At 35.8% G+C, this 18,454-nt stretch overlaps 2 protein-coding genes across 2 annotated transcripts in view; one reads left to right on the plus strand and one right to left on the minus strand.

The window, feature by feature from the left end:
* The window catches only part of LOC110442699, a 45,729-nt gene extending 39,650 nt beyond the window's left edge, over positions 1–6,079 (minus strand). Inside the window, exons 1-2 of the mRNA XM_021486419.1 lie at positions 5,910–6,079; positions 2,169–2,258 (exon numbers count right to left, since the gene is read on the minus strand). Coding sequence (XP_021342094.1) covers positions 2,169–2,258; positions 5,910–5,951 — 132 coding nt within the window. The 5' untranslated portion in view covers positions 5,952–6,079. The remainder of the gene's footprint in view (positions 1–2,168; positions 2,259–5,909) is intronic.
* A 1,822-nt stretch (positions 6,080–7,901) lies between these two features.
* LOC110442698 overlaps positions 7,902–18,454 on the plus strand; it is a 15,016-nt gene continuing 4,463 nt past the window's right edge. The window contains exons 1-8 of the mRNA XM_021486418.1: positions 7,902–8,277; positions 11,527–11,616; positions 12,926–13,024; positions 13,631–13,729; positions 14,761–14,859; positions 16,005–16,105; positions 17,604–17,943; positions 18,207–18,395. Of these exons, the coding sequence (XP_021342093.1) occupies positions 8,233–8,277; positions 11,527–11,616; positions 12,926–13,024; positions 13,631–13,729; positions 14,761–14,859; positions 16,005–16,105; positions 17,604–17,943; positions 18,207–18,395 (1,062 nt within the window). The 5' untranslated portion in view covers positions 7,902–8,232. The remainder of the gene's footprint in view (positions 8,278–11,526; positions 11,617–12,925; positions 13,025–13,630; positions 13,730–14,760; positions 14,860–16,004; positions 16,106–17,603; positions 17,944–18,206; positions 18,396–18,454) is intronic.

Below are 18,454 nucleotides of genomic sequence, written 5' to 3' on the forward strand. Positions count from 1 at the left end.
TACATACATACATACATACATACATACATATGTAAACATACATACACTCATACATTCATACATGCATGCATGTACACAAGCACACATACACACACACACACACACACACACACACATACACATACATACATGCACATATACATGCATACATAAAATCTGTTGGTTAATTCTATATAATCTGAACAAAAACACGAATAGCAGAGTTAAGATATTTACTAAGGAAACTACTTCCTATAGTCAGTATATTAACATACATCATTATATGTTCATAAAGGTTTAGGTCCAAGTTTAAGTGTAAATTTAAGTTTGTGTCAAGCTGTAAATGAGACAGAGATATTGTCATATTTTGTCTTTGAGTCATATATCTAGGGCAATGCAGAAAGAAGTGACTCACATCTTCATTATTGTAACCACATATACAGGAGGGATTATCATTATGATGGTCTCTAAAGAGATCAAAGTTCAATTGACTTGCACGATTTCGAAGTTGACATAATATTATGTAAAAAGATCTAGTCCCTCCATATTCAAAAATCTTAGTACATATATCTTCATTATTTTGGGGTATGGCATGATGAACAAGTTGTTTTTTGAGTTCACTAGTAGATCTCAAATTATAATAGTTACATTCAGGTCTATTCCACCAAGACATTATGCTAGGAAAGAAACTGTTGAAATATGCATTAGATCTACAAATTTGTGGTTCAAATATACGTTGATGTCGGACATGATGTGTCATAGCTTCATTGCTGACTATATATGGTTCAACAATTTCAAAAAGATAATGAGGACTAACATGGTTAATTATTTTAAAAAAACAATTTATGCTGCTGATCCTTACTACGTTTCTTAAGAGTATCCCATCCAATTTCATTATAGATGATTTCATGACTAGTACCTCTTTGGTGACCAGTAACTATTCTAGCAGCATCTAGCTGGATAGATTCAAGGATATCTGATTCAGTTTGATTACAATTATTCCATACAACACTAGCATACTCAAGATTTGGACGAATATATGACTGGTATATCATTTCTAGAGATTTCATATCAAGTTTGTGTTTGAGTGATCTAAATATATGCATCTTATTACATGTATTATTATATAAGAAATTGTTGTGATCAGACGTCAAACCATGGTTGTAAAAAAAAAAATACCCAGATGTTTATGCTGTTTTTCATTTACCACAGAATTGTTAAGAAATGTGAGATCAGAGCGCATTTCATCTGCATTTAATTTATTTGATACAAGAAGAGCTTCTGTTTTACCAGGACTAAATAATATACCCCATCTATGAGCCCAAATAGATATTCTATTGAGATCATTGTTTTAGCAGCAGCATTGTTATCATTTTCTATAAGTAAGTACAAACAGTGAGGTATCATCTGCAGAAACTTTCACATTTGACTAAATTTCTTTTTCTAAGTCATTTATATATAGATAAATATGGCCCAATGACTGAGCCTTGTGGGACAACTGCTGTAAGTGTACGCCAGGAAGACGTGTACCCATAATTATTACTCTTTGCTGTCTATCAGTTAAATAATTAGAAAGCCAATTAAGAAAATTGTCTTCCATACTATATTTTTCAATTTGTACACAAGTTCATCATGCCAGACCCTATCAAAGGCCTTACTAATATCACAAAACACAATTCTGGCCTCTTTTCTTTTATCAAGTTGCTTAAGAATTGAATCATATATAGCAATAGCTGATTAAGTGTAAAATCTTTGGGGAGGAATCCAGATTGGTTCTTAGAAAATATATGATTTATTGAAAGATAGTTAAACAAATATTTGAACATAATTCTTTCAAACATTTAACCAAACAGAGGAGTGTTAGAAATAGGTCTAGCTTGATGGGTCACTTCTCGCACCTTTGCTCTTATATACAGCTGTGACATTGGCATTTTCCCGGACTTTAGGTAATTGACCAGATTCCACTGATTTATTTAAAGAATATGTAATGGCTTTACAAGAGATTCAGATACACCTTTAATAAACCTAGGATGAATTGCATCAGGACCAGCAGGCTTTTTTTAAATTAATGAGTTGAAGTTGGGCATAAACATCTTGCTCAGTAATATTGATATTAGATAGTTGATTAGGGAAAGGAGGAGGATTTGGAGGGATGTCTTCAATGTTTTAAAGGATATGGCCTGCCTTACCAAATCCCGGTAATCCACACCAGCGCCCCCTTTCAATAACTGTAACGCCTCCTGCTTGTGTTTGTCTCGTATAGCGGCCAGCAGCTGGATCTGTAGATGTGATAGGAATAAACAGACAAATGATATAAAACAAATGTCAATTGAAAGATTCCCACCATTGTTATCGGAGAAAATGATCTCAGCGAGGAAAATGACACGAGGTATTCCGAAATACAAAACCTTTGACATGAGATATTCCGATAAGCGAAATTCTTATCAATTGTTACATACTTACTAATAAATACGTTTTTTGTGTGTATATGCGATATGACACAAGTGCTCTAACCAATATCAGCCCTCGCCGTATCACACCCCGAAACCCGTATCAGCCCTCTCCGTATCAGCCCACAAAACCCGTATTACACCCCTTTTGGAAATCTTTCGTTTTTCAATATTTCAAAAGAAAAATAGATAATAAGATAAAATGTAATAGTTGTTATGGCCCTGCACTCATAACAAACATAAAATCAATAATATATGGGAAATTATATGAAAAATTGAATAACCCAGTAGCTGCCACCACACACGCATGTTAGCCACTACTACAAACTATAACAGCTAGCCCTAGTGGGGTTGCCAAAAAACGCCAAATATTGGTCAATGGTGGGGTTGCCAACCCATCTTTACATGATTACTGCGAGCCGGCTGCCCCAACCCTGTTAATTAGGGGAGGTAGGTTTACCCAATGATTTGACAAGACGGCAAATGTTGTCTCACTTCCACATAAACTAGCAACAACCTGCCAGGTTACAAATTGTATACATCTAATGATACACAGTACATAGTAATATTGGACAATGTTTAACACTACATCTGTACAACCTACGCTCCTTTAAAATAAAGAAACAAAATATTGACGACAGAAAGGATGGGAAGAGGTGGGTTTTAAAAACTAATTATCCTGAGAGCTTGATGAGCGTACAAATACAGTGTTTTGTTAGTAAGTATGTAATAAACAGAATAAAACATGCATTTTTCCATATCACACCCAGTATCAACTCTCGACCAATATCTGACCCTCGGGCTGATATTGCAGTCTCGGGTGGATACTGGGTGTGATATGGTCATGTTCAATTTATTTTCCAAAAGTTTACAGCTTATAGGTACAGGATACTACTACGATCCATACATTTTCAATACATGCTTACCAGGGCGGCAGTTTGTATGTGTAAACAAATAAATGGCATGTATTTTGAATGAATGATATACTAGTTATAAAATAAGTGACATATATTTGAATGAATGTACATCATCAGTGATATACTAGTTAAAGAAAAATTAATAAAAATAATGTATTGAAGGAGAACGCATTGTTGTTAGTTCATACATTTAAATTTGTTTTTGAATCTCTCTCAACATAAATGATTTGTGCAGAAACTTTCCAAATTTGCATAAATCAGATATATTGCTAGAGTTCATAACACTGATGAATTTAAACATGCTGGGTTTCGACCAATAATATTTTTTCATGTGAATATGTTTAATTATCTGAAAAGATGGACCTTTAAGCACAAAGTGTTATTCGTCCTCAATATCTAAATTGCATAATTTACAGATTCTTAAGTTCATTGGTACATTTATATATCTACCTTGCTCAATTTCTAACTGGTGACTGGACATTCTGAGTTTCGTAATGACTTTTCTGTACTTGAATTGGATAGGTTTCCCGAGATAAATTTGCATATCAAAACTTTGTGCACATATTAGGTGTCTATACATACTACATTTGGTCGATTCAGCTATCTGACTCCTTATTCCTTGTACACAACAATCAAAAAGTCTTTGTTTAATAATATCCATAGCATTTATGGAAAAGGGCATGTATTATTCTCTATATATTGTGTGGCTTGTAATGAAATATGTGTATGAATTCTTAAATATATTAATCATTTTATGTTGTAGTTCGCAAAAAATCCTATTTGCGCATTGCAAGATATTTAAAATATAAACAAGTGCCTGATTAGATATGTTGATAATTGTATCAAGTGTTATTATCTAATGAAACGTTCAGACAAATGTTTAAATAACATCTCGCGGGGTTCGAAAGGTCAAACAGTCACGCAGTGATCATATTCTACTTTAACAAAGCGACCAATGGCAAGACCCTGTTTTGTAACAACAAGACGTCTGCCTTTATCATAAGATTTGAACAAAACTTTGTAGGTGTAATCATTTTAATCACAAATACAAAGCTACAAAATTATCGACGAGATTTATGTGTCAAAAGTCCAACAGCCATTTCAGAATTTTTCACTGAGTATTCCTTGGTAATTAGTTGTGTTGTAATTAACTCAAGTGTAACTTTGCTCCAGAAATTCAATGGCATTCCAATTTCGCATATTATCTTGTTAAATCAATAAGATAAGTTGTTCGAACCGCAGACTAGGTCTGTTAAGTGTTCGAAATAACTCATTGACAACAACAGTAGCATATAACATTCAAATAAGTAGTGTTTTTTTCTGATTTTTAATGTTTTCTTTTTTTTTCAGAATATTTTAGTGCCGATTTCAAATACCAAAGGAATTTGGCAACAGGCATATATATATATATGTCGGTCCTCTCTGTCAGTTCATTATATACAAATAAGATGTTAGTTTATTACATACATGTAAGAGACCTTCAGACAATATATCTTACATCGTTGCTGTGCTTTATAAATGGTTTTTTAAAACACTCAATATGAATAACTGAAGTTGCGTCATTCGTCGGGATATGTGATCGTGTGACTGATAGAAACGTTTTATTTTAGAAATGATCATATTTAGTGCCTTTGGTTTTGATTAACATGCATTTAATTGCCTCACCGACTTACTGAAGCCAAACACCTAGTTCAAGAGTTTTGTCATAATTTATACGTAACGTTATGTAATTATGTACGACAAATATTTCTTATTTGTAAATAAATAAGATATACTGTATACTGCTCTAGCGGTTCCAGTTTAACAGCATGGACAGTGAGCCAAATGTATGTAGTCAGAAAGTTTTCAACAAGAAGTTTCTATGTTCGTTTGATAATTGTTCATTCAAGTATTTTGGATAATAGGAACAGAAGTCGGTTAGGGGTTCTTCAACTATGTATCTTTTTGCGTAAAGACAGAGATGGGGGTAGTCGGCTGGACATTTTACAAGCTAATCTAAATTACCAATTGGGATAGAATAAAAAAAAAACAAGATTAAGTTCGAGCCGTTATGGAAGTATTCATCATAACAGGTTTGCTCAAGCTCAGAAGCTTACAAAATAATATAAAAATATTACCCGTTAGTCAGTCTCATGTTAACAAGAATAACGTTCGAACAAACCACCAGAAAGGTAAAATTAAAGCAATATTCGTTTGAATAATTTTAAGTATTTACGACTAAAACGCATGTTAAGCAATCATATGATGTTCGAAGATACATACACATTGCCAGTAAATGATCTGGTGGAATAAAACCAAAGTGAAGTTTACAGGTATTGGTTGTATACTTTGAAGGTTAAAATTACAACATTTGGACATGTAATACATATGTACCTGTATACAGCTAGCAGGTGCGCCAATCCCCTGTTTTTTTTTTGTAATTTGAAAGGTAAGACAACCTCCTAATAGCGTGAACGGCCCTTCACATTTCTATAATCGTGATAGTATCAGTTCTAAAGATATAAAACACAACTCCAAAAGAAACCATTCTGTTGATGTAAAAAGCTCCACGTCTGAATATTACCTTTCGTTTCCTGGCATCTTCTGATTCCTCGACTTTTTGCATGCTTAAATTATCTGATACCTCCTCACAGTTACAGTTTTGGTCACACAATGTGTTTTGGCGACTCTTAACAGCACCAGCCAAACACGTCTGTAATAGAGCAATGGCTGCACTGCGACGGTGCCAGCCGGGATTCGTCAGCCCGAACAATGAAGTTGTATCGAGTTACGACTCGATACAGTTTATATGCCTCCATATAGTTATAACAAGCATGCATCATTGAATATGCTGTCAATAATAAATAATTTTAAAGAGTTATTATTTTTACAACACTAAAATTGAGGTACATATTAAATGACACCCACGTGTACAACCCATGCCGCTATCTACCGACCCGGCTAGAGAGAAGTCACCTTGAGCTCATTCCATTGAGCGTCAAACTTGTACACCAGGGGTCCTAGGTTCGATCTCAAGCTGATGTTGGGTTTTTTTAAAATAAAGGAATCTGCCATATTGGCACCGACTTAGTCGGCAAGGCAACTATTAACAGAAACACTTTGCCTGTCTCTCACAAGCACGGCGGTTACAACTAGAAACTTCCAGGACGAACACGGGTGGCTTAATTGGGAGCGGGGATTTTTAAGCCTCATCGATAACGCATCAGGCTAGAAACCCAGAGGTCCCGGATACAATACCTCTTCTACAGTAATGTAGCGGGACGATACAGGAAGAAACTGGATAATATAGCAATATACTTATAATGCATAATGACTTAACAATACCATAATAAATACATTTAGCATGTGTTTATTTTCACAAGAAAGTCCATCCTTAATTCTCCAGGAGCTACACCAAATTACACTCACTGCACCCTAGAATATGTGATAGCAAAACCGAAGGCTCAGTGTGCGCTACCTTGTGGGTGAGATGAGAAGACTAGTTTGATACTCTCATGTACATCAACAGAATCTGTCGGCCGCTTAACTGTAAAATTTACCGGCTTTGTGGCAAGTGTAATAGCTGTACTTCTGATAAACTACACTATACGTGTGCCGTAACCTTTACTCTATAATGCGTAAAGTGAGAGTTGTATATGTATATGATTCAATGGTTTTTCCCCCAATATTTATCCCCCAGCCAAAAATATATATATAAAACAAAAGACAAGAGTTTCTTCGACTTCCCTGGTGCTTTCTCCTCTTTAGAGGTTCATCAGTGGGGAACTGTTTATTCATGTTGACATGGCAACAACACAACACAGAAAGTGATGTTGTCATGATACATTATAAGTATATAGTATACTTCTAAACATTTTCTTCATGTTGGTAAGTATGGATTATGAGATGTTCTTTATACACAACCAATAACATTTTCTATGTGACGTTTCGGTGACTAGTACGATATGTACACTGTCACCTTCTTCAGACAAATGGCCACTGAAGCGTATGCACACGAAGCTGTAAAATGTGTACGAGTTGTCCATAAAATCGATGTCGATATTTTTTAATAGATAGTATACTGATAAGTATATACAAATTTATATGAATCATTTGATAGGAACTGTCAGGGTTGGGGAGCCCTCGAGTCAGTTCCCCGAACGATATGGTGTCCTCACAAAGAATGGATCTCATTATTTTTTTCTCGTCAGTATCTGATAATTATAATTTTTCAAAGGTTGGTCAAACTATAATGAAATGGTTGAACTTGTAAAAAGGCTACTGGTGTTTAAATGACGACACTGCTAGATATGTTTGTTACGGTTGATTATACAATGCTATAAGGTAGTAGCATTATGACGGAGACTATACTTAGAATTACCGTTCTCAGGTATTCTGTAGTACAGTCCCTAGCTAGTCACATATAGCTAACAGATATACCAGGTAAATATGGACAATACACACATAATGACACGTAATCACCCGTATAGGCTTTTTAAATACAAATCGGACAATAGCTGTGTGTCATGCGTACACAGTGATACTGTGTTACCGTCGACCAATAGCAGACCATGGATATCGGTGAATAAACTTCCTGGTAGGCCCTAAATAAGTTTACAATTATAATGCACAACGGCCTCATTTAACAGTGTAATATATCAATTCAGCATTGTCTACAAATTAAGGACGGATTTGACACTATGAACGTGGTCTTGTGACATTTAGTCACACCAGGAACATCTTAAACCACCGTATTATGTGTTGGAGGGACTGGACTATTCCACAGATCGGCTGTTAAAACACCCCCCGCAGATCGACAGTTGTTACGTACTTTTCAGTGGGGCTAGTGCACCCAAACTGCCGACAGTTACTAGGCACAAATACCACTGGAAGACACAGATGAGAAAATGACAGAAGTAGCACCACAACCAGAGGATGGCCGTGACCTCAAGGTAGGTGGAGTAAAATGGACAATCACGTGCACGTACCTTTTTATTTGTAAGATTGTGAGTTTAACCTAATTCTTATTCTATAGGTACTGCGCATATCGATAAATCAATATCAGATGTGTCCAGACCATGCTATTTAGGGAGGTGCATTGTTGTTTTGTCATAAAAGAAACCTGCTATAAGGTCGTCAGACGCCGGTATTGTTTATTCTAGCGAATATTTACAGACAATGTTCTCCTTACCAAACACGTGTACATTGTATTATTTACTATATTCGCACGACCAAGCAAAGCTACCCGTATTAATATCGACTGCATAATGTAAGTATATTCGTTCTACCGGAAATAACTAACGTTGTCCAAATTAGTATGGTAGATCCATGTGATATGCTGTGTTGGCCAAACCAGGCAGATAGGACTGCGTAATAATTGACGTTGTTGTAAAGAGACATGTTTTTTGTTGTGACCCTAAGATTAATCATGGTCCACAATAAACCTAGATCAGAGTTATTGGTAGACTACTGTGTTTGCCCACGCTCATGTAAAGTAGTAAGATATAACAGCATACTGCACCATGTGTTCTGCTGTTTACAATTGTGATTTAATTACCCCCTACAACGAGTCGTTTAGGGTATATAGGAATCTGCCCTTACGTTCGTACGTGCCCCATACGGCGTTAACGCCCAGAAAACTTCATTTCTTATCTGAATGTCAGGAAACTTCACAATCATGTTCACAAACATCACCTCGAATGGTAATGCGTAGTTCTGCTGTCAAAAGTAGGTCACTGTGTCTATAAATAAGATTTTATAGAATTTTCGACGTTTCCGCTCTAAAGGCACATTTCTTGTTCAATCGCCACGAAACTCATCACAAGTGTTCAAAAACATCGCTTCTTGTACGAGTTCGCGTTTCGATCTGCTGCAGTAGAAAGTTAATTCAATGTTACTATTACTTTGGCTGAAGTTGCTCTACAAACTTTTTTTTTCGATCGTCACGAAACTTCAAACATATGTTTACAAACATTACCAATTGTAAAGTTTGCATTCGACCTTCTGTGGTGAAAAAAAACACTGTTACTAAAAATTAACTTTGATAAACTTTTCGACATCGCCATTCTACAGACTCCATATTTTATCCGATATCTGATTGTCACGAAAATTCACATACTATTTACGAACATCACCATTTGTACAAGTTTCCGTTTCGATCTTCTACGGTCAACTGCTTCGTATTTCTTTGAAGTGAAATTGTATTCGTACGTCTGCTATGCCTTATTTAGCTATTATTTATTGGTTTATTTTGTTTATATATTTAAGCATCGTTTATTTGTTTTATTATTATTTATATTTGTATTCACAAATTTCAAAATTCTGTTAATATGTGTAATGTGCGGAACTGAAAACGTTTTTAATATTGATAGTCAAATTCCAAAGCAAGGTACATATACTTATAACACTTAATGCAGTATTGTTTGCGTTGTAATGCAATTCAGTAAAACTGGGGGACTCGTTCAATAGTAAAGCAATATCTAAAGTGGTCAGTGACTGGATGGGCGAACAATCCAGCGTCACTTTTGGTGGTAGCGGTGGGATCCTATTGTACCTTTTAAGACCAGTTACCGGTGGCTGGGGAAGGTGTATTGGTACAAGGGGAGGCCAGAGGATTCTTCATGCCAAATCTCTGGACAAAACATTTTGCATACGATAACCCTACACAAACACAATCTTATTCTTCTTCAACATTTCTATTATTTAATCAAACACGTTGAATCATCGACCAAAGTAATCCATATAGAAAGATTTGAAAAAAAAAACATTGTCTTGAACATGGATATAAGGACTTAATGCGTCTTGTTATGACAGTATTGTGATATACCACATGGTTCAGGCAAAACTCATCTACTAAAATACGGGACCGTTATAATGTTAGACAGATTTCATTTCAATTCATAGATAAAACATACGGATATAATATTTATTTTGTTTTTTTTCTCATTGGAGGGATCTGTGATAAGGGCTATCGTGACAAGGTGAAAAGTGCTACACAAGTGTTACGCGTCAATTTCAACAGAGAGTAGGCTGTGGTCCGTCTATTAATCTACTTCAATAGAAAAATATACGATTATGTAAAACCTGCCAGATAATTAGACCTAGACTTTCTAATGTAAAAGTTAATAAATGGACGAATTCAACAATGAGACAATGAGTACATAAACATGTTTATATTCTGGTCAGTAAATTGAATGACAGGCAAAGCGTTTTCCAATAATTTGTTTCTTACATTGGCCTATTAGAACGACGAATGTCGATTTAATATATGTTCCAATTATATAGTCACATAACTGAAAGGTTACGTGAGAGGACTTCTGGCTGAAACCCAAGCTTAGCACTGTTAAGAATATTTAAACCATTGTCGTTCATTGCATACACTAACGCAACCAGATTGATTTCAATAAACGTTTGTATTAAAAATATATCGATTTCTTCTCAAGTTGTACTCAAAGAACATCAAATATTTTCATTGCTTATGAAATTGCTTGTGATATACATTTCTAAAGAATGTTCATCGTTTAACCAACATAAATAAACCACAACAGTTTAAATTTGAGTGGTGTTTTTTTGCAATTAAACACTTTTTACTTACTAAAATGTTACTGCAAAATAAATATTTCACTTTTAAAAATAAAACATTTCTGTCACGGTTTAAATTTATAAGTATCCAGTAGCAAAATCTTTTGTTGACAGTTTCGCAGTGTTTCTCAGTTTCTTTGTCTCTGTTAGCAATACGAAAAGACATTCTTAGATAGTCAAATTAGTTCGGTAGGGATATAAAATTTCATGTAAATCAATTTGTTATTGATAAATGCCTATGAACCCTATTTTAACATAAAGTCGTTGAATTTTCTTGTGTACATTGTATCTCTCACATTTCCTTTAAGTGATGAAATACCATTTTAAAAATAAGATGAAAAACATAGTTAAAACAATGGTTTCATAAAACTCAATTTTGCATCAAATTAATGTCATACATTTTACAGTTGTGTACTTTCTCTCTTCATATAAAATGTATATTGACTTTCAGATGTAGCCATCGCCATTGATGGTATACCACTTTAACACATATTAACAAACAGGTTTTATTGGTGTAGATTTTTTTTTTAAATACAAACATTATTACTACACATTTGTTTATTTAAGCAGTCTCAACGACAAAACATCTATTGATTTGAATGTGGTGAATTCTTTTGCAGGGTGCGTTGCTTTTTTCCTTACGTGATAATAAACCAAAGGAGGCGATCAAGCTACTAAAAGAAGGCGCCGGTGTAGACTTCCAAGACCAGGTAGGCACTGTGATATATACACGTTATCCTGGTCCTTTACTCGGCTGTCTTTAATCATATCACGTCCTCTGTTTACACATGTGACGTGTAGTATACTGCCAGTTCTGAAATCGAACTGTTTGTATAACTGTTATCAGTAAATCTAAAAAAAACAAAAATACATATCATTGGTCTGGCCCCTGTTACACAGTAAGCTGCTTATTCTCTGCCAAAAACGTGTATTATACATTATGTAGTGTGTGTATCTTTGTGATAGTAACTCCACCGTTAACATACCATTTGAACATATTTTATGATGTGGCCGCTAGTAGAACCATACCAAACCAGTCGGACCACATATGCATGTGTAAACAACCTACTCGCAAGAAGTAACATAATAGAAACTCACCTTCTTCTTAAAAAAAAAATGTTGTTGTCTTTTTATGAAAACGATTTTGTAAAACATATACACGACTAATGATGTAAGTATTTACACAAACTTTATGTAAGTCATGGTAAATTAACATCCATATGGATATTGCTATAGATAACTGGACAAATACCAAACAAACCATCTGACACGTGATTATTGAAGCGAATAATGTTATTAAGTATTATCACGGAATTAGATTTTTTTATCTAAGTCGTGGTATTATCAATCATAATAACAAAAGAAAGTTTAACTGTAACAGGAATACCCTATAAAAGTACGAGGATGTTCCGAAAAGGTAAGTGTCTGTCTCATCCTCGCTTCATGAAAAGCTTCTTCTTAAATCCAAAACATGACCACAATTCACACTAATGAGCATTATCAAAAACTCTCACAAAGACGTAAATAGAAAGCTGAAAAAGAAAAAGAAAAAAAAGAATTACAATGAGATCGTGATTGCCATTACACTCGCCCGTATTCTTCTTAACCTGTATTCCATAGACACACTATCTTGTAATTCTGCCGCTCAGCATTCAATCAAGAAATTTGAAATATTTTGAGCAAGCCCGTGAATATCGAATAAAATGCGACATAAAAACACCATAGGCTGATGAAGAACGAATGCTGTGGTAGAATCCATTTACCTACTTGGATTTAAAGACATTTAGTAGTGAATATAGAATGAGAATCTGTTTCATATCTTTTATATTGATATTTTTTTCAATATAAAAAGCTACATTTATGAACAACTCCGAGTGGCATGCATTCGAGTATTTATGTTTTGTGCAGTGACGCATGTGTCACGGTCAGCGCTCAGTCAGTTCTCACTTTTATATGACACGTCCAGTTGTTCGGCTACGGAAACAATTTTAATGATTTCTTTCTTGATTATTTTTACAGACCGGATGTCTTCCATTACATTATGCAGCACAGAAAGGTTATACGGACATCATAGAACTACTGCTTGAAAAGGGGGCCAAGACGTACGCATGGGATAATGTAAGTCACGTATGGGTTAAGCATGAAATTCACTTTCTAATAAAAACTACTATCTTATGTTTGTTTTGGGTTTTTTTTGGATTATTGAAAAACGAAAAAAAATCCTAAAGGGGTGTGATATGGGTTTTGCGGGCTGATACGGGTTTTGGGGTGTGATACGGCGGGGGCTGATACGGCTTTTGGGGTGTGATACGGCGAGGGCTGATATGGGTTAGAGCAATTGTGTCGTATCGCATATACAAAAACTCTCGTATTTATTAGTAAGTATGTAATAAAAACATATAATAAGAATTACTGCTAATGAAATAAAACATTTGTAATGAAAAAAAGCATATACGCCCTCTTCCGTTATTCAATTTTATAGCAATAAAGCCTTAAGGAATTTACATGTAGAAAAACAAGACACATATGTACGATTCCCACTCAAAGTCGATGCAATGAGACAAGAACAATATGAACGTGCACAGCGGGGAAACCCATTACATAGAGAAAGACAGAATAAAGAGAAACGAACGCAGATCCAGGTGTTTTATAAACATTTTCTTTACTACATGTGTCAACCGTCAAAAACTGTTAGGTCAATTCTTAATTCTTCGTTGATTTCAGAACGGTCAGACAGCACTCCACAGGGCTGCCATGCAGGGACACGTGCTCGCCATAGTTACCCTCGTCGCTAGGGGCGCTAGAGTAGATATAATTGACAGGGTGAGTAAATGACTTGTCAAAAAATCGAAACTGCATGTTAAAACAGCAGAACGATTTTGTAGATTAAAATATTAAAAACAAAAAATAACAAAATAGGGTTTAATTTAACACCTGTCTTACTATATATATGTTCAGATACTTCGAATATAACAGTGCTACTGTTTGCTTTTCTGTGATAGTGAGTGATAAATTTGTCTCGTCCTTTCCACAGTAATTGTATACTTTATTATCATTCTTGAGATAAGGTTAGTGCTGTGGCTATATAGCATATCGTGAGTGCTGTTTGCTAACTACGATAGTGCTGCACAACGTATTACAATTGACAAGAGGTCACGCGGCGAATCGATTAACGGTCATCATGAAACAAGTACATGTACATATACCAGTATGTGTGTAGATAATCCAATCGCTATTTAGGAAAAAATATGATGGAATATTTACCCCCTTTATAACAATTCCACAATTATCTGGCAATCATAGGACTATGAATGCATAGAAATACCTAATTACGTTTAGACATCTTAAAAAGAGTACCAACAAACGTTATTTTATATAAAATAATTATCGTTCTATTGTAACTTTGGACCCGCTATTTTAGATTTAAATAATTACGCACTCGTTCGTAACAAACGTGTTTCTAAGGGATATTTGTTTCCTTTTCTAATAACATTTCTATGTTTATACCTATGCAAATTACTCACTAGCAATGCAAGTTGCTGCATTGAGATGTTAGTTTGGTGAAAGACATAAACAGCAGTATATTAGATCAAATGGTTGACATGATATAACGGAAATATTGACAATATTGACCACACACTATGACAAAATATACCAATATGTCAACAAACATTGACAAAATATACCACACACCCTGACAAAATAGTACAAGGGGTCAACAAATCTTGACAAAATATCACCTTGAAATAAAGTTAGGATGACTACCATCATTGAGGATGGTTGTTAACGTGTGCTACTACACATGGACTCAGTGTACATACAGTAACATACCTATATAATTGCTGGTTATACAGACTGGGCGGCTTGCACTGGAGTATGCTGTAAGGAACAAACATGTTGCCGCCGTGGAGCTGTTGTGTCAATTTGGATCAGAGCCACTTCTCTTAGACTGGGTAGGTAAAAGTGTCAGATCAACTCTTAGACTGGGTAGGTAAAAGCGTTAGATCTACTCTTAGACTGGGTAGATAAAGCGTTAGATCTACTCTTAGACTTGGTAGGTTAAACGTTAGATCTACTCTTAGACTGGGTAGGTAAAAGCGTTAGATCTACTTTAAGACTCGGTAGGTAAAGCGTTAGATCTACTCTTAGACTGGGTAGGTAAAGCGTTAGATCTACTGTTTGACTGGGTAGGTAAAGCGTTATATCTTCTCTTAGACTGGGTAGGTAAAAGAGCGTTAGATCTACTCTTAGACTGGGTAGGTCAAAGCGTTAGATCTACTCTTAGACTGGGTAGGTAAAAGCGTTAGATCTACTCTTAGACTGGGTAGGTAAAGCGTTAGATCACTACTCCTAGACTGGGTAGGTAAAGCGACCACAGACAGTGTTATCACAGGAGTCAGAGCCATTTCTCTTGGACCACAGACAAGGTAACCAGAGGGTTCAGAGCCATTTCTCTAGGACCACAGACAAGGTAATTAGAAGGTCAGAGCCATTTCTCTATGACAAGGTAAATGTTCAGAAATATTAGACAGGGTAGGTTATAGCATCAGATCTATTTCTTTCAGTTTGGTTACACTGTAGGTAATGTGGCCAACCCTCGATTTTACAAACTTGGACATTTTGGATGTTAAGTCGGAAGGTTTCACTGTAAATTTGTTCCCAGCAAATTCGCTTATGCATCCAAACGAATGCTTTTTCGTGTCGGGCTTCTCTGCGGAAGGACTTTTCATTACTCACAATAAGACTGTTCCATTCTATACGATATGGGTTCACTGTTGTTGCCCCTTATTGGTACTATATAGAAATGTACAATGTAATAAGACACATACATATTGTAATAACTTAAACTTCAACAAGGGACCAAATGTCATTTTAATAAATACATAACTGATATCGGCATAATTGGTCCGACTATATTATCAGAAATTAATTATCCATAGAAATATCAAGCAAGAAAACTTTTTATTAAACAGACTTAGCTTTACCATGTCAATATACATTTTACTATATTTATGCATAACTTGTGTATGTGCGATATAACATTGATCTCCTTTTTATGTATTGCTGCTTTATACACGGTATGTAATCTTTATAACAGTCATGGATACAAGATCGAGACCTCAAGAAAAAAGCCGACCTGTTTGCAATTGCTAAAATTCTAAAGCAGCAGCTCATGTGCATGTCTGGATATAAACATGGGTACGTACACTGCCGTATCGTTAATCAACTGATGGCTAAATGAAAGGTCTTCGTAGCATTTGAGTTTATTTGTATGGGGTTTAAACTCTGTGTACAGTCAGGTTCGTGTTAATTCGTGTGCCTAAGGGGTCACCTCCGAGATTAAGGAAATGAGGAAAGAAATGATGTAGTTAAAATAAGGGGGTGGGTGGGGGCAGATCAGACGCATAGGAGAAACGTCCCGAGATTTTATACATATTTAATACTTAGGGTTGTCCAATGATCGCCAATGAAAGACACCACTACTTAAAAATATATCAAAGACGAAGGTAAATTTTATCTAAAAACAAAAAAGGAATAATATACAAATTGTCAACACTTTTTAATACAGTTGTAACTCGGCGTTTACAACTATGTAATTGGTAAGGGTGACGTATTTTCCTTATAAGGATTATGTTACCGGTAAGGGTGTCATATTTTCCTTATAAGGATTATGTAACCGGTAAGGGTGACATATTTTCCTTATAAGGATTATGTAACCGGTAAGGGTGACACATTTTCCTTATAAGGATTATGTAACCGGTAAGGGTGACGTATTTTCCTTATAAGGATTATGTAACCGGTAAGGGTGACAAATTTTCCTTATAATGATTATGTAACTGGTAAGGCTGACAAATTTTCCTTATAATGATAACGGAATTGGTAAGGGTGACACCTTTTCCTTATAAGGAATACGGAATTGGTAAGGGTGACACCTTTTCATTATAAGGATTACGCTATTACGTAGGGGTCGTTATCCTCTGCGGACTTGAGATCATAACAGTCAGTCAAATTACTTATACTAAGAATTCATGGGGTGGTCATTTTGATGAACAAAAAATAATCCTCGGATAGCAATACATTTTCAAATAAATTATAACTCAATCTAGGAGAGGAATAAATGGAAAACTGGGTGGTCGGGTGGCGCAGTGGATATCGCACTTGCCTTTCACCAAGGCGACCGGGGTTCAATTCCCCGATCAGAAGTTTAAAGGTATGGGGTCACCTACCCGACCACGTGTATTACCTTCTCTGGTGGTTATCGATGACATAATACCGAATATTATAACTTATAGTATCCGATATATTGCAGTAGTACAGCTTTATAATTATTCTCTTTATGGAATTAAATGTCCTCACAGCAGCTAAGGTCACATGAAGACGGGTGCCTAGGGGGAGACCATTGAAAAGAAAAGAAAAGTGAAAAAGAAATGTTAGCAGAGGACACAGAAGAAACACTCTGCAGGGGTCCAAATTAGTCGCCTATTGCGATTACGCGCACAGGGATATAATATTCATCAGAAATATTCTTTACCCTACAGGAGTTTCTCGTTTTTCATAGTAGCAATTCGACGGTACAGTGACCTAAGGAAACCTTACAAAACCGAAAAGAGTTGCTAAATGATTTTAAATGAGCTGCGATATGGTAAACGAAATAACACAATTAAGCCTTTTTGTCATTTTTTCTTGTTATCAACAGAGCGATACGGTTCGATGTGGCAGTGATCGCCCCAGGGGAGGTATTGGTAACACTTGAGAAAACGGGCGTGGATGTGAAAGTGCCTGAGGGTCAGGGACTATACGTCTTGTATCTGAGCCAGACAGAGGAAGCGTACGGCAACCCACCAACACTTGACACGGAAGAGAAGGCGTTCGGACATCTACTTGAATGTCAGACATGGGGGGCCAAGAACAAGACCATCACCCTTACACTAACCGTTCATCGAGCTCTCCGGAAAAATGAGGAAGTTGTCCTTCGGCCAGCGACAAAAACGGGCGGCATTGACAACGTGGAAGCAGTCGAGATCGAGGGAACAGAGGTATCGAGTATTTGGCACTTGAGGTTTACATTGTAAAAGGGAGGGGTGGTTTGTTTTGGGGGGGGGGGGGGGGTGTATGTGCTAAATGTTTACATTTGCTTAATAAGTGAGTTAACTACAATTAATAAAGGCAGCCATTCAAAATATGTTTTAAACAAGTTCATTGCAATGTTTTTTTTTAACTTTTAATGTGTATATGCTTAAAATAAGGTAACATCATCGTTAAAACTGAAGTAATTTATGATTCTGCAATGCCTGTGTAGGTGACGAAGGTGACACTTACCGTTCCAATCACGTCTTCTGGTATTTACCGATTTGCCATGGCAACACGGGAGAAGAAGGAAGTTTTAAAAATCTCTAATGAGGCGGTTATACTCAAACCAGATGTGGAACCAGAAGCGGAAATAGATATCCCTGCTAACACGTTCAAATCCGGGGAATTGTTAATAAAGGTCAGTATAATGGCTACAATTGTTTTTCACTCGAGCCATGATCTGTCATAAATCCCCCC

The sequence above is a fragment of the Mizuhopecten yessoensis genome, unplaced genomic scaffold (assembly GCF_002113885.1).
Source record: "Mizuhopecten yessoensis strain PY_sf001 unplaced genomic scaffold, ASM211388v2 scaffold716291, whole genome shotgun sequence".
Taxonomy (NCBI): domain Eukaryota; kingdom Metazoa; phylum Mollusca; class Bivalvia; order Pectinida; family Pectinidae; genus Mizuhopecten; species Mizuhopecten yessoensis.